Source organism: Hypomesus nipponensis, chromosome 2 (genome assembly GCF_054491055.1).
Source record: "Hypomesus nipponensis isolate SF chromosome 2, ASM5449105v1, whole genome shotgun sequence".
Taxonomy (NCBI): domain Eukaryota; kingdom Metazoa; phylum Chordata; class Actinopteri; order Osmeriformes; family Osmeridae; genus Hypomesus; species Hypomesus nipponensis.
In genome coordinates, this window is record NC_140362.1 from 11679032 (window position 1) to 11696391 (window position 17360).

Genomic DNA, 17360 nt, shown 5'->3' on the forward strand with positions numbered 1-17360 from the left:
ACATAAAATACTTGTCCAGAGATTTTATATATATATATATATATATATATATATATATATATATATATATATATATATCTATAGGTGAATTGTTTAAACTCAAATGTGAGTATCTTTCCTTCTTGTACATTTGTATTGTTCAATACAAATGTGAAAACATGTATGGCTCGGAACTGTTGTGTAAAATCTTCAAATCCGGAGCAACTTTACGTGTTGCACACACTAAGGCGCTGAGGTTTTGATGGAAACAAATGTCCGTGCTGGTAAGCGATAACTACCAATATTATGATTACTAAACTATTTGTGTTCCTGCACCTTATGTACTGGCATTTAATAACTACTGATAGTCACTATTAGCCTGCTTACTCAATTGGTTTGCTTGGAAGTGCTGTTGGTTAGCGTTAGCTGACTTGCAGGGTCCCGATTCTTAGTAGCATCTGGCAGCAAAGAATGTTACTACTGCTAGGCTAATACAACAACAACCATCGCAGTCAGTTGGTGATGCTTCGACAGACACAACTTCAACATAATGATAGTGAATTCAATTATCAAAATGTAACATTTGGTGCCTTCATTAGTGGTACAGTGGGCGATGACAGCCGCGAGTTTTGTAGATATCTGGGATTGTTTTCCTTTAGCTAGCTAGGATGATGAATAACTCGCTAACGACACACTGACTCGCAAGCAAGCTGTATCAGACAGTAGCCATATCTCTCTGTACACTGTTGACTATCTTGCTGTACAGTGTGTTTAAGAGCAGCTCTGCGTTGGAATGTAGATGTTAGCCTAAAATATTGAATCAGAATTGTCGACTGTGCTCCTCATCCATCCTGTTTGCAAACTGTATTTCCTCAGGCCAGCAAGCACAATAAGCATGGTCCGGAAGCGCAAGTACAGCTCTCCGGAACCGTTGACCACGCACTCTAAAGTTCAAAAGAAGAATGACACTGTATGTGAGCTTCAGGTTTCTAAAGGTGTACCACCCACTCCGAAGAACATGACGGTCTCTGCTTTTTCTACAACAAGGGAATCTGGGATAGAAGTTCCCGATGTGCGAATACCACAATCCAGTAGGTTCAAATTATGTATAGAGGAATTGATGGGAGAAAAAAAACGATGAAATAAACGTCAAAAGAGAGTGACAAGTTGGAAGTAGCTCTATATATAGCTATATATAAGTAGCCCATAATGATAAATGTTTTTCTGCCTGGTCAAGATAATACATATAATTTTAAAGTAGTATAAAGTTTAACAAAACCCCTTTCATATACTCAGTCTAGGGTTATGGACAATTGTCATTGTCATTATTTCCTCCATTTTGTAGCTACAAGTCCATGTCCGGATGTAGAAGAGTGTCCGCAGTCCTCCAGCCCCTCACACACAGAGTCAGAGACTGAAGAGGATGATGCAGAAACGGGCCTGGTCATAACTCTGGGTGAGTTATCACATTCTGCTGCTTGATGTTCAGCTCAATGGGCTTGCTGCGATGGATTACAAAAGCCTATCCTGAAATGTTCTTCCATTTTCAAAAGGAAGCCTGACTTGAAAGTTTGAGAGGCACCAAGTCTCAGTCGACCAACGTGGTCGGCTGGTGTCAACAAGCTTTCCCCTCACCCCCTCCCCCCTTCCCCTCACAGATGGAGAGGGCTGCGGCAGCCGGAAGACGAGAAGGAAGACCAAGCGAGTGTCCGACGGCAGTCAGGGGGAGGGTCAGCCCGGCGGTGGGTTTGGCCTGCAGACATTGTCCTCCCAAGACAGCGAGAGCCAGAGCGATGACGAGTTTGGCCAGCTGGACATCGACCTGGAGAGGAAGTCGAAGCAGCACAACCTGACGTCCGTCCACATTCGGACCATCCTCCATGTGGGTGGAGCACAACTCTTCCGAACAACCCGTTGCTCAACAGAGAGCCTGCTCATTGTGGAAACATGCTAAGGGGCCGTGGGGATGTTAAGAGTTGCAGTTATTCACTAGTTATGAGGCAAATTGTTTTGTTTAATGATTCATGCTTTTCAATTTGGTCGTTTTATGGGTCAAATTTGAATGTGGTGTAAATATCAGTGATTTAGACATTTCAGCACTGTAATGTTCAAAGTGAAATGAACTGAAGCCATTTGTGACCATGGACCTGTGTGTGTGCTCTACCCCGCAGGAGGTGATTACTAACAAACATGTAGTGGCCATGATGAAGGAAGCCATCAAAGAGACCCAGGACATGCCCATGTTTGTGAGTGCTAATGTTTCAGTTTTCATGAATTTTACGTTGACAGTTTCAAAAGTTGTTTTTAGCAAATGGTTTGGCCATTTGTTGCACTTAAAAATAAAGAAAAATAAGTATAATAATTGTACCTTTTTCACCACAGGAACCTAAAATGACACGGTCTAGACTGAAGCAAGTGGTAGGAGAGGGGGTGAGTATTTTCTGCAATATGGTTGGATAATAAAAGATTCTGGAATCCTGAGAACATTCAATTTATGTTTTTCTTATCTGCTACCGGTGTGTAGGCCATTCCCAAATGGAATATCTCACCCATCAAAAGGGTCAATGAGGTGAAACCTTTATCTTTTCCCTTCACAAACATACAAATAAAAAGTATTTCAAGTGATAGATGAATTGCAAGATAGATGTTTTTCATTCTACTCTCAAGAAAGAGTTGAATCACCCTGGAGCACTGTGCTAATATGACCCCCCCCCTCCCTCTACTTCCTGGTTCCAGCCCCCACAGTTTGTGGACATCCCTCTGGAAGAGGAAGAGGACTCCTCAGATGAAGAGTACTGCCCTGACGAGGATGACGAAGACGAGACGGCTGAGGAGGTATGGAACACTTCCCTCCCCAGAATGCACCAGCCCATTTGTATTTGAGAAACTGAGGAATTCCCTTTTCTGGAATTGTATCCATCTTTCACGCGTGTCCTCATATTTAGCAGAAAAGGTTAGCAGAAACTGTTACACAGGAAAAGAGTGTATATACATGAAGGGATCAGGTGTTTATCTCTTTTTTGAATCTCTTTATTTGGACTTGGTTCCTCACAGACGTTTCTGAGCGATGTGGACAGCACATCCTCGTCGCCGCGGTGTGCCCACCGCCCTCAGCCCAGCACCCCAGTCCAATCTTCACCCACAACCAGCAGTCCAAGACAGGTAACACTGCCAACACATGAACCTGTCCTTGTGTTTGGGGAGGGCTTACACCATACATACAGTCTAAAATGTTGCATTTTGTCGACTCATTTTAGGACTCCTAATAGTAAAAAAACAACAAACAAACAAGCAAAAATATAACATTTTGCATGAGTTGATATGTATTATTCGTGTAAATGATCTCAACGTATCCAAGCCAAAAACGTAATACTTAATGAGTATGATGACAAACTCATTTATCTTCGTCGACAGAAGCCCAGGTGTTCCCGGCACCTCAGGGTGGCGGCTGTCCCCATGGGGCCCCCTCCGCCCCCTCCCTCCTCCAGTGGGTCCCCCGGGGCCCCGGACACCACCTTCATGGAGAAGCTCCATGCTGTGGAGGAGGAGCTGGCCCTCAGCTCCGTCCACCCCGAGACCTACCAGGTGGGCAGGAAGTTCCCCACGATCAAGGATGCTTGAAGGCATGATCAACTGTAGTCCATCCATTTACTCCGCAATAACGCACCTGTACTGTAGTTACACAGCACAATGTCACAGACGAAGCAGAAGACAATGGGTCCTATCCATATTTCCGAGCTGAATATATCGTGTGCGATCCTGTTTTTGGTCCCTTTACCCTCATTGTGTCACCGTCTCTCATCCCAGGCGCTAGGCGGCGGCGTGGCGGGCGGTCTCGTGGCTTGCCGGACGCGCTCCAAGCGCCCGCTGCGGGACGTCCCCCTGGGCCAGCTGGAGGCGGAGCTCCGCGCCCCGGACATCACGCCGGACATGTACGACTGCGACGCTGTGATGAAGGACCGCCACTGGAGCGAGTGGCTGCAGGGCCTCATGACCTCCGACATGGAGAACGACGGTCAGGGAGGGGAGGAGGGGGGATTGTTTCCTAAAGGCGTGTTCACGGAGACGTCACATGCAGACAGATGTAGTTTGTCCGTGCTGGCGTCCTTCGAGTGTTCTTAATGGCCCTGTCTGTTTGCTCGCTCATGTTTTCGCACATTCTGACCTTTCCCCCGCGTCACCCCTGCTGTTTGCTGTCTTGGGGAGGGGAGAGGATGGGGGGGGAGCGATGACTATGGAGACCACGGAACCCCCCCCCGCCTGTTTTTTTCTGTGGTGAACATAATGTACTGAGGGCTCTCATCCTCTTAACAATCCTCCGTCTCTTCTCCAGCATGCCCTAACATACTATACTTATGTGATGTTTTTTGGGGGTTGCATCTGTAGTTTTGTAACCTTATATTATTGAAAACGTCGTTTTTTACAGACCCAGTTGAAATGACAAAGTTCTAAATGATCCGAGTGAAACGGGGGGGAAAAAAATATGAAATTTCCGCTCTTTCTTGCTTCTTCTCTCTCTTAGAAGACGGTGATGACGACGACGACCCAGAGTACAACTTCCTGGAGGACCTGGACGAGCCCGACCGGGAGGACTACAGGACGGACCGCGCCGTCCGCATCACCAGTGAGTGTGTGTGTGTGTGTGTGGGGCATGATCTACACAAAACACCGTTGCACGTAACAATTCATATACGTTCGGCCCCTACACCGACCAATACAGTCATCCTCTAGACAGGTTGACCAGCGTAAAGCCACAGCAACACTATACAGGCCTGGAAAACGCTCTGATGAACCAACTGGCGGAAGAAGGACAAGAATTCATGTGGCGTCTCTTGTCTTTCTCTTTCAGAAAAGGAAGTGAACGAGCTGCTGGAGGAGCTTTTTGAAACGGTACGTCTGTCTTTCTCTCTCTCTCGCTTTCTGCTTTTTCTAGCTTTGTCACCTTCTCGCTCTCTCGCTCTCTCGCTCTCTCTCTCTCTCTCTCTCTCTCTCTCTCTCTCTCTCTCTCTCTCTCTCTCTCTCTCTCTCTCTCTCTCTCTCTCTCTCTCTCTCTCTCTCTCTCTCTCTCTCTCTCTCTCTCTCTCTCTCTCTCACACGGACACACATTCTCTTTCACTCTGTCTTCGTTCAATCCGAATCGGTCTAGGTATTCGCTCCATCTCTCCTGAATGTGTCTCGTTTGTCACACTCAGTTCCAGGATGAGCTGGGAGGGAACGAGGGCGAGGGCGAGGGCCACGAGGAGGACGAGGAGAGGGAGGAAGAGGCTCCGTCTCAGAGCATGCCCAAATTCAACGTCCCCCAAGCTATACGGTAAAGCCACTTTGTCCCATCTGACTCCTCCACAGTCTGTCCCCAAAAACACACGGCCCCCATCACTTGTTAATGTGCCTTTGGTAACCAAAGTTCTCTTGACCAAAACACTACCCGTGAGTGTTTGCCCATAAACCCTCGACAGCGCTTTAGACCTTCGGTTTAATGGACGTTGATGTGCCGATAAGCTCAATTCTGCTTCTCATTTCTTCTCTCAAACACACGCACACACTCTTACGCACGCACACACACACACACGCTCACATTACCTTGTTGACTTGTGCTCGATGAGCCGTGACGGCCATCTGTCCCTGTGTGCTGCGTGGGCCCCTTTACGCCTGCACCTTCAGGAGCTCTGCTTGCAGGTGGCCACACAACTGGCCATACTTGCTATGTGGAAATCAAGGAGTTATGTCACCTTAGTGTCACATGAGCTTCCTTTAAAAAGCCAAATACAAATTCTAGATCGTATAAATATGTCAGTGTTCTAAGGAAATATGTTTTGAATACCCTCAATACACACACACACCCACACACACACTTAAACACATATAATACACCTCCCTTTGGGACAGGGCAGCAGAGAAGTGCTGTACCTGCTTGGGTAGGGAGGTACAGAAAGGCTTTGGCAATGCTTTTCCACCTACTAAGGATCAAGAGGTGGATTCATTTGCTTCTGAGCTACACTTCCAATAAATATAGGAACACAATTTCACTGATTTGTCATCCATTTCACTTTGTGCTTGGCGTACTTAGCAAAAGTAAAATATCGATGCGAATAAACAGCAAGGTCTGTGGACATGTGAGAAAGAATGTTTCCCCCCCCAAAAAAACATTGAATATAAGTCTAATAAATATTATTATATATATATATTTTTTTTACTGACAATCTGTCTCACGTCTGTAAATGCTCTTCCGGTGCTGCCGCGCTCCCTCCCAGGCCGCCAGGTGCTCATGTCCCTCCGTACACCTGAGGGAGTCACACGGCTCTCTGGCACGCCGCTCGTTCATCGCCGGGGAACACGGCCACGTCGCCGGCCACGAACGCATGTCGAAGCACGCGCACACGTTCTGTGCCCAATGCACAGCCAGCCTCGTTAACACAGATGGATGGACGGATGGCCACTCACGCCCCCACACACATGCTATTCTGTTATCGTCCCTCCATAAATCCCCCTCGTGGAAGCGCTTGTGTGCCTGTTGGCGTCACAGTTTCTGCCCTGGGCTCTAATGTCTGGTTTTAAATGTTAACGACTGACGTCTGTTGTGAAGGTTTTTTTCTTCTTTCCTACCTGCTGTCTGAGAAACGGTGCTGTCTGCTCAACTATCAAGGACAGGAGAGCTGGAGAGGTGGGAGGGGGAGATGGGGATGGAGATGGAGGGCCGTGTTATGTTGCATAATGGGCACCTAATCATTCCTTTTCATCAAGACATTATTTTACGTTGGGACAACCTTGTAAGAAACCCTTTCTATTCATACAATCTCAACAGGTGGTGTGTAGCAGAGGGGATAGAGAGACTGACTTGTAACCTTATGCTCATGAGTTTAAATCCACATTCAGCCTGTTGTTGGCCAAACATGAAGTAGTTTTGTGGAGGAACCCGCATCGCTGCTTGCAGCTACATTTCTTTTATTGGTTTTGTGTTCCTCCATTGAAGGACATGAAGAAAAAGAAAAAAAAAGGTTTTTCAAACAATTGCTTGCACCTGTTGAACTATTGTAGCGGTAAGACAAAATCAATAATTAAATTGTCCTTTGACACCGATCTCAATGATTCGGCTCTTTTTCTTTATCTTGTCAGGTTCGAGGCTCCGCTAGCTAGCATGCTCTCCGAGCGCCGCCGTGCGGTCAGGGAGCAGTACGAGGCCCTGCAGCAGCGGCGAGCGCTCCAGGACACGCCCACACACACGCCCAGCCTCCCCAGCCACGTCTTCGACACCACCTCAAGCACCACCCCCCTAGTGCTGTTCTGCCCCCAGGCCCGCCCCGCCCTCACCCTCGACTCCGCCCAGAAAGCCCAGCTGCAGCTGCAGGTCCAACAGGTAGGCGCGGTGACTCGAGCACTTTCCCGTATTTGAAATTTGAATGCACGCTATTTTCGATCCAGGGCGGGGGAGTTATGGCGGGCCAATGAAACAAACGAGCCACGCCCGACATCCAGAGTTGCTCACATCTGACTTTGTTGACGTTTCGAACTTCCTCCCCGATGAAGCACGTCCAGCTGCTGACTCAGCTCTTCCTGCTCTGCAGTCCAGTAGAGGCCCTGCACCACCAGGCCTGCACCACCCAACAGTACCTGGTCAGTACACAAAACCGTCTCCAATCGCACCCCCACCCCGACTCAGCATACAAACTCCTTCATCCCTCATTTCCCCCCCCCCCTGCTGTGTCCAGGAGGAGCTCCAGACGTTCGCCAGGCGGCAAGAGGAGAAGGGGGGGCCCAGTGTCTTCAGGGTCTGTAACCTGAAGGGGGCGCTCTCCCTCATTGCTGAGCAGGAGATGCCATGTCCCAAGCCCCAAGCTCCTCCCAACGCCACCTTGCCTCCTCAAGCGCACCCCAGTTCCTTCAGTAAATGTGAGTGTGTTTGTTTCTTTGCCACAACGGGTAACAGGGAGTCAAAGTCTTATGTTCATATTGTATAGATCAACACACCTGATTCAAATGAATGGTCATTACCCGGCTTCCACAGAGCTTGATAACGACTCGTTCGTTTGAATTAGGTGTGCTGGTGCAGGGAAACACCTATACATGCAGGACAGCGGCCCTCGAGGACCAGGGTTGCTTACCCCTGGCATAGATGAACGGAGGCCAAGTTTCTAGTTTTTTGGTTTACCTACAGAGCTCTGCCATCATCTTCTATCCGTCATGTCTAAAAATAGGTCAAGGAGGCAGAATAAGCATCCACGTGCCAGCGTTGACCAGAGTATGTAGGTGGACTGTGTTATTAAAAGTGACTGAGAGCTCCCATGTGTGTCGTTGGCTCCACAGCGCGCACCTATGCCCAGCTGCCTGCTCCGACTGCCTGGCTGCTGGCCACCAGGCCTGTGTTCCTGTACCCTGAACTCCTGCCCCTCTGCAGCCTGGACCCAGCCCTGCACCGCCCTCGCACCAAGAACCACTACACACGGGGGGAGGAGAGGTGACCACAAACAAACTCACCTCAAGAAGGATAAGCCTTGTTATTTGACCACTTAGGTCATATCGCACCAACCTTCACGTCGAGGGTTTTTGTGTTTGGATACACGTTTAGTTTCATACAGATGACCCAAAAGACTGAATGAGAATGTTTTCACACACACACACCATAAACCTGGTTGGAGATGTTATACATATATATACAAGGTCTAAGGAAACTCGAACGCTCTTTGCAATCAAATATAACTGGGTTTTTATTGAAGCTTGAAGCGATCTCCTAAAGTGACCTTTCCATGCTTAGATTCTATGGGTCTCTAGTTCCTTAATTGGAGGTATTGTTCTGACTTTCTTCCTCCTCCCTTACAGAAAGAGCAAAAGGGAGAACCTGCCTATTCATGGGAAAATATATCCTAATAATACAAGACCTTTGTTTAAAGGAAACAGTTTTACACATGTCGAGTTACACATTATGGGATTTATTAGAACTAATCAATCAATTATTGCCACCACAATGTTAAAGGTAAATCAGGTGCCATCAACTCGACCTGTGTAAGAAGGTTATGTGAACACTCAATCTCATCAATTCGTCATCAGTACCGCAATATGTGCCTTCTGTTCCAAGAATCGAATGCACTCAAAATGTATGTTTCTCATTTTGAAATCACTCACCTCTGAGCTGAAACGACCTCTCCACTAGTACACCGCAGGCTAATCGTTTGATGACTCATACAACCCGGTATCATCGTCAAAGTGCGCCACGTCGGCGTTTAAAGTTCGGATGAATTTCGGATGAAACATGAATGAACTCAAGGACCAAACTGGTTGTCTCCCCAGTCTCATAGTCCTGGGCCTGGAGCACTTCAAAGACACGCAGATGCCCCACTATCTGATGTGCCAGTACCTGATCCGCAAACACAGCCACAGCCACCTTCGAACCCACATCAAGGAGATGCTCAGCCCCAAAGCCTCTCACAACATCTTCAAGGTGGGGCCCCTCGTCAACACTGTCACCAAGAGTCACCTGGGGAACCATTACGTTCAGTGATAATAACAGCCATACTCTTTGTGTATCTCTCTCTCTGTTTGTGTAGCTGTACTATGAGAACCACATGCTCCCTGCCATGCCCCTGGCATGTGGAAGGGTCATGCCTGGGGAGGAGCGCCCCCCTGTGGAGAGAGAAGAGTCCATCATGCCAAACTGGCTGAAGGTATGCATGTACCTCACCACCACTCAGGACAGAAATTACACAGAAAAGTGAAAAGACAACAAGACTGATATTCATGTATTAGTACATAACTAGAAGGCTACTGGTTAATGAAATCCAATTTGTATAGCCCTTTTTCGAGAAATGTCACGGAGGGCTTCACATACATTTACATTTAGTCATTTAGCAGACGCTCTTACACAGAGCAACTTACAGTAAGTACAGGGACATTCCCCCCGAGACAAGTAGGGTGAAGTGCCTTGCCCAAGGACACAATGTCATTTGGCATTGCGGGGAATCGATCCAGCAACCTTCTGATTACTAGCCCGACTCCCTCACAGCTCAGCCATCTGACTTACACCCATACTTCAGTAGATAACTTAAACTCCAAAAGCTGAGGTATAACTGACAACTGACACATGTTTGTATAAATTCTCTGCAGAAAAGTCTACCTGTCATACACAAGGCAGTAATGGCGTATAACAAAGCAATTGGGCAAGACTGTGATGAAGAACCACCAGTGCGTTCCTATACCTTCCCCAGGGGAACGCAGTACCCCCCTTCTCTGCCCCGAAACGTCCGGCTACGTCTGCACCCCCATATGAACGACCGAGTCTGCCGCCCGCCCATCGCCCCCAAGCCTCGCCCCTTTCACGGTTTCACCCCCACAGGCTCTCTAGCACCGCTAGCCAAAGCACCGCTAGCCAAAGCACCGCTAGCCAAAGCACTGCTAGCCAAAGCACCGCTAGCCAAAGCACCCACAGAGGCACCCAGCTTTTTGTCCCACATCCCAGGACCTATTCCCTCACATGGTGTCATCCTATTGGCTAATGCCCCGAGCACTCCATTCCAAGGGGTCTTGCCATTGGTTACTCCTGCTCATGGGGAAGTGGCCTCGGGTCTCATGCAGATCAAGCCAGCCACCCCCACGGGATCCCACCTAATAGGCCAGTGCGTGATGTCCACTCCCACAGAAACAGCCTACCAACAGATGCAGCAACGGAAACTGTTACCCATTCATCCTGCCCCTCTAAAGCAGAACCCCACCATGGCCTTCTCTGCGGGCCCTCAAACGGGCCCTTGGCTCCCTTGGCGTATTCGACGCCCCCCCACTTCTAACCACAGAGCCAAAGCCAGGGAAGCAGCTCTGGCCCGCCAGCGAACCCCCGCCAGGCCCATCCTCCCAGCCCCCCCCAGCCCAGACCTCGAGCTAAGCTGCACGTCCACCCTGACAGATTATGGACTTCAGTCAGCTCCTGTGTTCCTCTCCTGCGCGCCCTCGCCGCCCCTCCTCCCCTCCCCGTTGACCGCGAGTCCCACCAACCCTGGCCCGAGCAATCAGAACTGCAGCTGGAGGCAGCCAGTAGAGAGGTCAGAGGTCAGAGACGTGGTCGAGCCTTCGTCCGCAAGCTCCCAACCGCACGGCAGCCAAACAAGCGGCCTCTCGCTCCACCACGGTAACGCCGCCGTCCCAGACCCCTCAGCACAGGGGGCCTCTACGGACAGGAACTCCGACTATGTCCTGCTCCAGATGACCTCTAACGGCTCCACCCAGACGTTCTGGGTACCTCAATACTGCCTCACCCTCAACACCACTCACAATGACTTCCAGCAGTTAGGCAGCGGGCCCGGCGACCTTTCGGCTGCCCCGCAACAGCAGCTAGCGCCAGATTTACCCTCCGGCCTCTCGTCGCCGACCCCGTCGCCAGCTCGTGCCGCGACCCAGCAGGAGGCTCCCCCGGACTGTGACCTGCCCAACGCCACGGCAGGACAGAGCCTGGAGGAGCAGCTGTACCAGCTGGTGGAGGGGTTAAAAGATGGGGCGATCGAAGAAGAGAAAGAGGGAGAGGAGGAGGAAGAAGAGGAGGAGGAGAGGGGCGGTTGGGGGAATCTGGAGGGTCCCCTCCTCACCCTGTCGGCATCGTCCGGGAGCCCCTGCTCCAGCCTGGACAGCCAAGCCGACGCCCTGGAGAGGATGATGGCAAACGGGATGGAGGGAGGGCGGAATGAGATGGAGGAGGAGGAGGAGGAAAGGATGGAGCTGGGATTGGAGAGGTGCTCGGGAATGTCCAAGGTGCCCCCGCACGCCCCACCAGAGGAGGATCTGAACAGAGAAGAGCAGGGGAAGAGAGATGGAAAAGGGGGACACCGCACCACGCCAAACATGACCAGGGCTGGTAGAGAGACACCGGGAGGAAGTGGAGGCGATGGGGTGAGGAACGAAGGAGAGGAGGAGGGGGAGGGTGGCGAAGGGGAAGGCAGCGGGGGAGGAGGGGATGACGGTAACGGAGGGAGGGGGGAGGGAGACGGAGAGCAGAGCGGGGAGGGAGAGGGCGGAGGCCGGGGAGAGGGGGAGGAAGAGGGGGAGGGTGCGGCGAGCGGAGGGGAGAAGGACGGGGACGGGGACCCGGAGAGGCAAGGCGACGAGGAGGAGGAAGAGGACTTCGATGACCTCACACAGGACGAGGATGAAGAGGAAGTGATGTCATCTGCCTCAGAGGAATCTGTGCTCTCCGTTCCAGAGTTGCAGGTACATGAGTCCTATCAATATCAACCCCCCCCCCAAAAATAAATAAATAAAAATAAAATAAAAATATGTTTCTACTTGAAACAATACATCATAAGCATGTGTTGAGTAAATTGCATTTATACCAATACAGTAGACAGTAGTGGTGGAAAATGTTCCCTTGAGCTCTGTAAACTACTTAGTTACCGTCCCCAATCTCTGGAATCCCACAGGAGACCATGAAGAAGCTGACATGGCTCGCGTCAGAGGGCCGGCTGTGTGGAGAAGGCGACTCTGAGGAGGACGCCTCGCCAAACTCCCCCGTTTCCCAGAACTCCCAGGAGGAGAACTCGGACGAGGAAGAGGAGGGTCCGGGGGCCAAGGGGGAGGGCCTGGATCCCGGGGAGGGCGGGGTCAGTAAGGCGGCGGGCGACGAAGACGCCCCCCAAGGTGAAGACGCCCCCAGGGCCGGCGGCAAGGCTGCCGGACGAGGTCGAGGTCAGTCAGGAGACACTGGACCAAGCTCACACATCATTCATGTGAAGAAATAGTGGATTTTATTTTGACGAATTAAGGAAGTTTAAAGTTTATAATATTAAACATGAGAAGGGGGGGAAGTCTTAACACAAAGAATCGTGGTACCCAACAGCTTAATGTCCTGTTGAATCGTCCATTCACACCCAAAATGCAGGCGTCTCCATCTGTCTCAGTTTGGACGATGTGTTCCACAGGAAGGGGCCGTCCTCCGCCCCGCGGCCTGAGGCGGGCCAGGCGGCAGGAGCGCGACAGCAAGGACGCGTCCAAGCTGCTGCTGCTGTACGACGACCACATCCTGGACAACGACCCCCTGAGGGAGAGCAAGGACAACGCCTTCGCCCAGGCCTACCTCAACCGGGTGAGCCGGAGCTATCAGGCTCGCTTTGGCTGGCTGTCTTGTCGTGGGGGCCACTGTAAAGCCTTTTATATCAGATATTACACTGTGATGTATTTGCGTTCATGACTAATATTAGCTATCATATTACATGATAGGATATGGTACATTTGCTTCATGGCTAATATTAACCAAATATCATCTTACGTGATAGGATGGTATATAATGACTTTTATGGCTAAAATTAGCAATCATCATATTACATGATAGGATTTAATATATTAGCTTCATGGCTAATATTAGCTATCATATCATCTTGCATGATAAGGGATGACGTTTTAGCTTTTATGGACTTCAGTTCTCCCCCTACCCTCTCTGTTTTCAGGTGAAGGAGACTCTCCAGGACGTCCCGGGGAAGGTGGAGGAGTTTCTGGGGCTGCTGTACGAGTTTGAGCAGGGCGGCGAGGGGCGTAGTGTGGTCGAGCTGTTTACGCAGCTGCGTGGCGTCCTGGCCGACCAGACGGAACTGCTGCGGGACTTTGCAGCCTTCCTCCTCCCCGACCAGGCGCTGGAGTGTGGCCTGGTAGGGTCCATGTCCTCCTAGTTGTCTTTCTTAAGCAGCCCAGTGGCTTTCATGGCTGTAGTCTGTAGCATATTCAGGCAAAGCCTGGTGGTTTATTTTTATAGGTTCTTTCTGTTGCAATGAGGCCTGACGTTGTGCCCCTTCTCTATACATTTTGTCAACATGTCCACTTTCCGTTTGATCCCTTAAATTTAGTCTGCTCCTTCCTTTCCTCACGGACCCTCGTATCCCCCCCCCCCCCCTCAAATCTAGTTTGAGGAGCAGCAGGCGTTTGAGCGAAGCCGGCGGTTCCTGCGCCAGCTGGAAATCAGTTTTGGGGAAAACCCGTCTCACTACCAGAAGATAGTGAAGGCTCTGCAGGGAGGCCCTAACCTCAGCCCCGCCAGCATAGAGGAGGTACGCTGCTCACAGCCTCCCCATGGTCTGAGCCCAGAAAAACACTTTTGTTGGGTGGTTCATTTCAAATTTGCTGCAGTGAATTTTGATCTCTTAAAGCGCGTAATGCTCAGTGTAAACATTTTATTCGAACCTCCAGATTGAGTTGTAAATAAATGTGCAAGACATAGTTTTCGTTTTCTATGTCGATGTTTACTGTCATACATTTCCTCATTTCTTTTTCTTCAACGGCATCACTGTATTTCTGTATTCTGAAGAAGGCATTTCAACCTCTCTTTGTGGCCTCTGTCTTTCCAACAGCTGAAAGCACTGATGTCGTCGCTACTGAAGGGACACACTCATCTGCAGGGGGAGTTTGGGGTGTTCTTTGATGAGCTCCGCCCTCCCCCAGCCCGCCCTGGGCAGTTTGAGGAGGCCTGTTGGCCGGAGGAGGGCGGGGTGGGAGTGGAAGGCAGCGAGGGGGCCGGCTTGGCGTCTGGGGGAGGGGCCAGTAGCGGGTTTGAGGAAGTTACCCTTCCTGATCTGGAGGAAGAGGAGGAGGGGCAGAAGATTCCCCCCATATCAGCACGAAGCCGGAGAAGGAAGATTGGCAACTATAAGGTTTGGATGAAAATACTTTTTTTTTTTTTTCTTTCCTTTCTAATTGACAACAAATGATTTTACTTTATAATTCAGATTGGTCGGTTGTTGCCTACACAGGAGTGTGATTGGCCAGAAAAGGATTGCTCCTGCCTCTGTCACGATGCAAAGCTTCGTCGACACAAAAGGAAAGTGTGTTCTCGTTGCCACATCAACAAGGTAATCTAACAGCCTTTTGTGGCTGTTGTTACACTGTCAAAGTGAATTAGGAATTCCTAGGAAAAGCTATTGAAAATATTTTAATGGTGGTTTGCAATAGTTATATGGTATATTGTGACAATGAAACAAATGTATTTTATAAAAAGTGAGAGTGAGGAAAATTCTAATTTATTATGGGTATATTACAATTAAATAAGAAATTGACACATTGCTGACCTTCCTAGGCCCCAGATGGTGTTTCCAGGGCGATAAAGAGTCTTGACCCCTTGTACCCCGCGTCAACCAGCCCCACGGCTGAATTACCTACAGATGGAGGTGGAGAAGAGAGGGAGGAGGAGAAGGAGGATGAGAAGGAGGAAGAGCCAGAGGAGGAGGCAGAAGAGGAGAAGGAAGTGGATTCTGAAGTCAAAGATGAAATTGACAGTGGGGCAAACAGTCCACTGCCTGGTATGTGCAAATGACAGTTAGGGCCATAAATATTTGGACGCTGACACAAGATTTGTTATTTGGGCTTACCCAAACATATTCCAAGTTACAGTTAAATAATGAATATGGATTTAAAGTGCAGTCTTTCAACTTTAACACAAGGGTATTTGTATCTACATTGGAGTGAGGGTTTAGGAATTACAGCTCTATAATATGTAGCCCCCTTCTTTTCAATGAACCCAAAGTAATCGGACAATTGGCTCAAAAGCAGTTTCATTGACAGGTGTGAGCTATTCTTTGTTATGTCTTCATCAATTAAGCAGGTAAAAGGTCTGGAGTTCAAAGTGTGGCATTCACATTTGGAAGCTGTAGCTATGAACCCACATGTGGTCAAAGGAGCTCTCAGTGCAAGGGAAACAGGCCATCATTAGGCTGTAATAAAGAGAGATAGCGGGAACAGTAGGAGTGGCCAAATCAACAGTTTGGTACATTCTGAGAAAAAAGACAATGCACCAAATGCCTCTGCCATATCGGTTCTTTCATTTTAAATACATTGTGGTGGCGTACAGAGCCAAAATTGTGAAAATTGGGATAACTAACCTGCTTTCAAATAAGTTGCTCTCTCTCTTTCTCTCTCGCTCTCGCTCTTGCTCTCTCGCTCTCTCTCAGCACAAGGACTGGACTGCTGGGAAGGCACTGAGGAAGGCAGACTCCCTCTCACGGTAGAGAGGGGGGAGGAAGAGGACGAGGAAATGGAGGAAGAGGAGGAGGAAGAGGGGGAGGAGGAGTGGAAAGATGGGAAGGGAGAACCCAGTCCTTCACCGAAGAAGAGCAGGGTGGAAATAGAAGGGTCCGGCTCATCTCATAGCCCCTCAGTCCCCCTCTCTGGAGTGATGGAGACCCCCCCTCAGCCTCGCCCCAGCCCCCCCTCTGACCCCCCCGTGTGTGCCAAAAACATCTCCCTAACTGCAAGTGGAGAAAAGGTTATCCTTTGGACAAGGTGAGCGAGATCATTCTTTACTTCCAAGGCTTCTTGTGTTCTTATTTGTAGTTTTTACAAATGATTCTATGTGAATACAATTTTATTGAGTTAAAAATGCATCTCGGTCTGGGTCCACAGAGAGGCGGACCGTGTCATTCTAACAACCTGTCAGCTGCAAGGAGCCAACCAGAGTACCTTTCAAGCAATCTCCACACAGCTGGGCAACAAGACCCCTAATGAAGTAAATGGCTGCTTTAAATTGATTTTGCAAAAAGCCATAAACAAAAGTCTAAAAGTTGGTCAGCGTGTTTCAGAGGTTTATGCCTCAATTTGGGCAAGTTATTTGTCTATTTAGAATATAATATCAAATGTATTCAGACTAGTTTAGGTTTCTCATGCATACTGGTCCTTGTTTGTTCCTTTCCTACCGTGTTCTGCAGGTGTCGAGGCGTTTCAGGGACCTCATGCACCTGTTCCATACTGCCGCTCGCCAGGTCAACTCCAAGGATGAGGCTGTTGCTACGGACAAACAGGCTGCCACTGATGAGAAGCTGGAGTGAACTGGAATGGACCAGTTCTGAACTGCACAGACACGTCTGATTTGAATACACCTGAAACGGATTACTACATGCCTCTCAGAACAGCTTTGTTAAGGAGGGATGCACAATTTGTATTTCAGGTTTTTCACGTCAAGATTCTTGTGATGCCTGGACATTCACAATATTTGGACCGTATGGTCATTTCTGGCATATATTATATATATGTTGATGTGTGTATATATATGTATGTTAGAGTAAAACCAGCGATGCAATGGGCAGCTTCTATGTTTGACAGTGGTCAGGCATAAAGGAACTCTGAAGTTAGGATGACGTTGAATTGCACCACCAAAATACAATGTGTTTCAAAGAGTTGTTGTAAAATGTTTATAAAAAAATGCAGTGGTCCCTCTTTTTTAAGCCTTGGTTGTACAGTTGTGTGGCACAGTTCTGAGATGCAGTTTTATTTTATACAATATTGATGTGTGCCTCATCATTTGGCTTGCAAATATTCAATCATCTGTGATGGATGAATGGTGGTAGTTTTATCAATAAAAAACTTTACATGCACAAATATATTAATATGATACATCTTTCCAAATTGTTGGTGTAAGTTGTATGCATCTCGGA

The 17360-nt window shown here is 49.0% G+C and overlaps 1 protein-coding gene across 1 annotated transcript; it reads left to right on the plus strand.

Moving 5' to 3' along the window:
• Positions 1-220: 220 nt before the first annotated feature.
• gon4lb (gon-4 like b) lies at positions 221-17304 on the plus strand. The gene is made up of 31 exons (XM_084706163.1): positions 221-263; positions 856-1070; positions 1325-1435; positions 1638-1861; positions 2151-2225; positions 2362-2409; positions 2504-2548; positions 2716-2814; positions 3034-3141; positions 3394-3564; positions 3787-3994; positions 4502-4603; positions 4829-4869; positions 5172-5290; positions 7093-7333; positions 7504-7590; positions 7686-7866; positions 8281-8431; positions 9262-9412; positions 9519-9635; positions 10075-12162; positions 12372-12636; positions 12870-13033; positions 13395-13592; positions 13845-13988; positions 14289-14588; positions 14688-14786; positions 15011-15233; positions 15882-16212; positions 16333-16435; positions 16635-17304. Exons 2-31 carry the CDS (start codon positions 875-877, stop codon positions 16752-16754), a joined length of 6510 nt encoding a protein of 2169 aa, XP_084562289.1. The 5' UTR covers positions 221-263; positions 856-874; the 3' UTR covers positions 16755-17304.
• Positions 17305-17360: the final 56 nt, after the last annotated feature.

Coding starts and splice junctions, on each gene's coding strand:
- gon4lb (XM_084706163.1), top strand. CDS start 875: ATGGTCCGGAAGCGCAAGTACAGCTCTCCGGAACCGTTGACCACGCAC. Junction 5,291..7,092: donor AACGTCCCCCAAGCTATACG/GTAAAGCCACTT, acceptor TTATCTTGTCAG/GTTCGAGGCTCCGCTAGCTA. Junction 7,591..7,685: donor GCACCACCCAACAGTACCTG/GTCAGTACACAA, acceptor TGCTGTGTCCAG/GAGGAGCTCCAGACGTTCGC.